Genomic DNA, 6,425 nt, shown 5'->3' with positions numbered 1-6,425 from the left:
TAGTCAGTTTTTGTATTTGACTATAGTCCCCTGGCGGTAAGGTTATGTAAATTTGTGTGTCATCTGCATAACTATGGTCTAGACCTCCACCGAACCACCTGCTCTCCACAGACAACACTGACTCATACTGTCTCTCTACAGACGCTTTTATTTTGCTTATTTGGTGATGTTGGTAATACATTTTTAATATTCTTAAGGCATAAACAACATGATTTTTGAGAGGATAGCATTGCATTCTGATAAGAGAACGTTTGAATGAATAAATGAATGAATAGTTAACATCCATCTCGAGATACATATGTAATGCACCACAGGCACGTTGAGAGGAGATTAGCCTGTGAGGGCAAAGTTTGAAATAAAAAAAATGCAACAATTATATCACAGTTCTTTTTTGTTAAAAAATGTTGATTGATTAAGTAAGTGTATCATAACCTATATAAATGATTACATGACATATTTCAATCATGTACAGCCTTTCATTATTTGACAAATTCATTTAAATGCTTTCACTTTATTCACCTGATCTTCACACATGTTGATTTGCAGAATATATTTACAGTCATCAAGAACAGTTCTCCTGATACTCATTACACAGTATACATTGTCTAAAAAATTATATATATACAAATCATATATACTATAAAATTCTAACATATCATTGGCCGTTTTTGTTCTGTTCATCCATACCAAAAGTGAATCCCAGTTGTACATTGATCATTGGAGGTGTGTTGGTCAATCACTGACGGATGATGGTGATGGCGGACTCATACCAAACCCAGAAGCCTGGGTAGACAGCCTCGCTAAAGGAGGCTTTGAAGCGGTGGATGAGAGACATGGTGTCCCCTACGGCGTAGAAAGAGAGGGTTCCTCCAGCGTGGTCGAGGAACACCCCTATACGGGATGAGTAGGGGGCTTTGATCTCTAACTGGTCTTTGCTGTGGCGGGCTGAGTAGCTGGAATCAGAGCAGAAGAGACTCCAAGACTTGCGGTTGTAGCCAATGCGGCAGGTGTCTCCGTAACCCGTCCTCTTGATGCCTTTGTAGGTGACTCCGATGGCAGCCCCCTCCCCGCTCCAGTCAACCTCCCAGTAGTAGGCTCCTCCAGAGAGAGCGTCCTTACACAGGACCTGGGGCAGGGAGTCGAACCGAGAAGGGTGGTCACCGTAATTCTGGGGGTCTCTCTTGAGTGCAGCTTTCCTGTTCCCCCGGGACAAGTAGAGCTGTCTGTAGGCTGTGTTTGAGTCCAAAGTGAGGTCGCAAGCATCTAGGGAGACAAATTGAACATTTACGTCACAAGAGGATGCAGGATTAAATGTAAATGAGGAAACCCAAGATGGCAAAGCCTCAGTTTCACAGCAGTTTAAAGCCCCCCTAAACACTGCCCTGCATCAGCTGCAAGTCATTTGGATTTCTAGTTATGTTATATTGAGCGTATTTAATTAGTAGTATCACTAATACGATTTAAGTGTGAGACCCTGTGACTGGACACAGAAGGTAAAATAATAACCGGGGTTGGATGTCACCTGCCTGCTGTTTAGCTCCACCTCTGCAGGTCACAGTTGGTGGGCCACGCGGTGGCCTTTCCTAGATCTGCTCGGCCTATTATCTGGAAGCCACAGGTATCAACAGTTTGTGAGTTTGACCACAAACAGAAGTCCTTCTAACAAAGTACATATTTAAACGTAACTGACCCACAACCTTTGTCCCCCTTCTCCTGACCCGAAACACTACGCAGTGTTTTTAGGTGAATACTAATAACAACTGACCCCAGGGAACCTACTTAAAACAGAATGTTCTTATAATATCACAAAAAATGATGATTACTTGGACTTTTTCTTTTTTGGCTCTAATGTGACTGGTTAGTGAACCTGACTAGTTTTTGTGCATTCAGATTAAACAAGGAGGGAGCACATACACTGCAAACTGAAGTAAAATCACAAAGCTGTGTAAGTGCCAGCTAATATATTTTTAATGAGTCAATCCCAGTGTCTGTCAACACTGTGGGACATACAGTAGTTACTAAAACCAGATTTTGTGGTGAGCCCCAGGGTCTGACAGAGAACCTCATCAGCTTTTAATTTGCCTCATGCGGGGAAAGGAGCAGGGAGAGCAGTGATCTGTGTCACTGCATGCACAAAACCAATCAGAGAAGCTGAGACTCACATTTCAGGAAATCGTTCCTGTGCTGAGGTTCCTGGACTGGGACAGACTTGTAGACTTGTACACTAGAACTTGTTACAGCTTCCTCGCCTGTGAAAGTAAATACATGTAATGTTAAAACAGTGATGGTGACATATTGGATTATACAACGTTGAATAGTTTTTTATGTTACTGATCTGAAACTACTTCCTATTACATCATGCTCTTAAACACAGAAAATAACAGCACAATACATGTGCTATCCCTGTAAAGACTGGTAGGGAACAGACGTAATGTGGGTGCTGTTGATATTCTTATATTAACCCCAATACTGCCAACATCAAAGAAGCTGATCTGAACTGCAACTTAGCCAAATTCCATTTAAGAGGAGTGTGCTAATGAATAAACTGGCTGGCGCTTTGACATCCTAATCAAGGTAACCATTTAACCATGTGGCAGCTAAGTAACCTCAGGCTACCTTCTAATAAATAACATGAAACAGGACCCCATTAAGGACCAGGGACGTTGTAAATCCATCTAACTGTTCCCTGTCCAACGATGCATAACTTTCTATTTAATTACCATAGCTCTGCTGGCTTTATGGATTGTCTAAAAGTAATTTGGTGCTTGTATTAGTACCACTGACTTTGTTGTCCACATACATTCAATAACAGGCTAATCATTTTTCCTAAATGTTTGACTCACTTTTTATCGACTGTCTCTTTTTGGATTCATCCAGTTGACAGAAGGTCATTTTGTTAACTGCGAAAACAAAGAGTCACGAGTTAACATGGCAACAGTGGTAATGTGTTGATAACATTTGCATAGTGACGCCAGAGATTTGAAGATACAGCTGAATATTTAAATTCACTTTTTAAATGTTCTGTGTTTTTGAACTCACCCGCCTTGGCTACCTTAACCAGTTCGTCATTGCTGAATTCATTCAGGTGCTGTTTCATCTCCGAGACGGCCTTGTTGACTGGGCCGAAGGTGAAGTAGGGGTTGACGCTCACTGTGGGCAGCTCCTCCGCCTCGGTCTGGGCTGTCAGCATGTGGTAGCTCTAGGACACACACAGAACCAGCAACGCAGTCACGATAATGGACTCACTGGCCACTTCATGAGGTACACTCGTTCAGTCTATTGGGATCCAATGCAACAGCTCTGCCATAAACTCTGCCTTTACTAAGATGATCATGTTCAGTTATGATTGACACTGTCAGAGAGATATTAATAATCTAACTGCATGTTTATTATTGAGGTTGTAGTTTGCAGTGGTGTTGAACTGGACTGCATGATATTGAGAGGTGTTTCTAATATTTTGGCCACCCCATTTACATACATGAGAGGGGCAGATTATTGGAAACACCTTTCAATATAATGCACTCCTGCACAACGCCAGCCCCCACTACAACCTTAATAATAAACATAGAATCTATACCTTTTTGAAAGTGTCAACAAAAACTGAAAGATTATAAATTTAGTAAAAGTAGAGTTCATGGCAGAGTTGTCAGATTGGATTGCATCACATTGTACAGGTGAACCCAATGAAGGGGAGTTCCCCGTTTTAAGAATGGGACTGTATGTAATACATTGTATGATATTTTGATGAATGGATGGTGGTCTTGTGTCACTACCAGATCATGAAGGTGGTGGTGGATGTAATTCATGCCTCTGTGGTAGTGCTCAGTTACCTGGATGAAGTGGATGTGGTCCTCGGTGCGGGACAGCTGAGTGATCTCGCTGTCTCTCCTCCTCAGATCAGCGATCTCGTGGTTCAGGCGCTCCATGTGGCCCTCTGCGTTGTTGAGTGCTGCTTTCTTGTTGGAGGAGATCAACTTGGTCATCTCTTGCTGCATCCTCTCAATGGAGCGCATCATGTCGGCAAACATCTTCTCACATTCCTGCAGTGCTGTGTGGGCTGAGTTCTGCACAGGAAACAAGGACGCAGGCCATAAATCAAGTGGGTGTCACACTGGTAATGCTAGCACACTGACACAAGCTGTCATCACTACAACACAAGGGAATGTTGTCCGTGCTGTAGTTAACTTCACTTCCATTCAATGTATAGTGGTTGTTCTGGTTGGATCTGTATTAGGTGAAATTGGCACAAACCTTCAGTGAGTCCACTGCTTGTTTTAGTTCCTCCATCTGCTTGAGTCTGTCATGAATCTTTTCCTGGATCTCAGCCTGGGTGGCGCCCAGCCGTTGCTATGGGGAAAACAATAGAAGTTGTTGTTGGTGATCACAGCAATTCCACAAATCAGAAACTCAACTTGACAAAATCATCAAATTGATATTCTTTTCACTTAAACAGAATTTTCCTTCGGGGCTCAATAAAGTATTTCTGATTCTGATTCTGATAGACTTTATTATAACAGTGCACAGATCAAAGGTGACAGTGGAAGCTCGACAACAAGGGGCGTGTTTCATCTGGTGTAAGCTGCTCTGTCATTCATTACCTTCAACTGTGTCACTGGTGCAATAAATCATAAGGGGCACATGATTCACAAATAAATGTTTTTTTGTACATCAAGTGATATTTATAATTTTGAGCTAGCTATTCTATCATTCCTAGTATACCTGTTGCTGAGCTGATTACTGTCTGAAACCAGCGTTACTTTCTGAAGTGGGGTTGTGTCAGGTAGTTTCCTATAGTCAGGGTATTAGCTACAGTCCCCCAGACTGGAGAACCAGACCAGAGTACCGACACGGAAGCTAAGCAATGCTGTTGACGGGGCACTAACAAAAATGTATTTTGGCCAAGTTAAAAAGTCCAACTTAACAAACACGATATCTGTTTATGTGTACGCTAAATTTAGAATATTTTCAGCTCTTCACCTTGCCCTGAGACAGCTTTTTCCTTTGGCACAACGCAACTTTACACTGTATTACGCCACAGATCAGCTGTTTGGGTCAGACTTTCAGCGATACTATTAAGAAATTAAAAAGAGTGTTTACTGACCCAACGACAAAATGCGACAAGAGAATACTTTCATGAGCCATAGTATGCAGAAGATGACCTTTCGCAGAGGGAGACTAGGAGAACTGTCCCCTGTCCACAGCAGTACTTTGCTTTGCTTCTGTATCTGCTTCTCCGAGCTAGGGGTTTGCTGACGACCGTCTACTTTGACTACAATGACTGTGGATAAGTACCTCATACAACCCTACTTCAAAGTATCCAAACTATCCCTTTAAGTAAAGTAAAACGTACCTGCTCATCTGCTCGCTCCTGCTCAGCAGACACCATGTCGTGACCTTTGTGTTCCTTCACTGTACACAGCACACAGATACACATCTGGTCGGTGCGACAGAACAGCTCCAGACCCTTCTGATGCTGGGGACAGATCTGTCTGTCCAGGTGGCCGATTTCATCCACCAGCTTGTGTCTTTTAAAAGTGTTTGACTCGTAGTGGGGCTTGAGATGCTTCTCGCAGTAGGACGCCAGACACATCAGGCAGGTCTTGATGGCTTTGTGCTTCTTTCCAATGCAGATGTCACAACCTACATCCTGGGGCCCTGCAAAGTTGTAGTCAGGGGACGGAGGCGGAGGCGGAAAGGATTCCGAATTACGTTGAATGCTGGAGAGTCGGGAGCTTCCCATACGTCTCGGGGTGGGCCTCTTGTTGTAGGTAACCTTGCACTGTGGGCACAGGTACGAGCCCGTGTGGTCAGCATGGTCCCAGTACGTCTTCAGGCAAACGGAGCAGAAGATGTGGCCACATGGGATGGACACGGGATCCCTGAGGTATTCCTTACACAGGTGGCAGTTGTCCTGGTCGGATGACATGGTGACAGTTTAGTGCGGTTTCCTCGAATGCAGTCAGTGGCTGGTGTCAGTGTCACAGTGGCAAAGTGACTCAACATGTACTACGGCTCACGTTATATAGAGTAAACAGAGAGGGCGGCTAAACTGGTTAAGCCGAAACCAGTCAAACAAGGGCGGGGCAAGAGAAGGACACAGTGAATGCCTCCATCAGTTAAAGAACGTAATAAAACAGAATGGACTTTGTGATCATAAAATAGGTTTGGCCTTGAGTGTTGGCAGCCAATGTGTAGTTTCTCAATGCTTTTTTTTTATTTCATGTAGACACATAAAATATAACAATATAACAACATAGGCCTTGAGGGTTTTATACTTTTTGGAGCAGGAAATGGGTTCAGACAGATGACAAGGGCTGATTTGAATAATGTTAGCAGTATTTGCATGCCTTGAATAGATGATTAAAAACAACAAAAGTATATTCAAAAGTAAATCTAAGAAAGTGTAGAGTAAAGAAACTACAGGC

The 6,425-nt window shown here is 43.1% G+C and overlaps 1 protein-coding gene across 1 annotated transcript; it reads right to left on the bottom strand.

The window, feature by feature from the left end:
• Positions 1–488: 488 nt before the first annotated feature.
• ftr83 (finTRIM family, member 83) lies at positions 489–5,995 on the bottom strand. The gene is made up of 7 exons (XM_034889884.1): positions 5,351–5,995; positions 4,252–4,347; positions 3,831–4,064; positions 3,040–3,199; positions 2,844–2,900; positions 2,163–2,249; positions 489–1,263 (listed from the first exon to the last, which is right to left on the bottom strand). Exons 1-7 carry the CDS (start codon positions 5,924–5,926, stop codon positions 737–739), a joined length of 1,737 nt encoding a protein of 578 aa, XP_034745775.1. The 5' UTR covers positions 5,927–5,995; the 3' UTR covers positions 489–736.
• Between the last annotated feature and the right edge of the window lie 430 nt (positions 5,996–6,425).

The sequence above is a fragment of the Etheostoma cragini genome, chromosome 13 (genome assembly GCF_013103735.1).
Source record: "Etheostoma cragini isolate CJK2018 chromosome 13, CSU_Ecrag_1.0, whole genome shotgun sequence".
NCBI classification, from domain to species: Eukaryota; Metazoa; Chordata; class Actinopteri; order Perciformes; family Percidae; genus Etheostoma; species Etheostoma cragini.
Note: the sequence above shows the minus strand (reverse complement) of the source record. Positions and strands in the feature narration are given on the sequence as shown.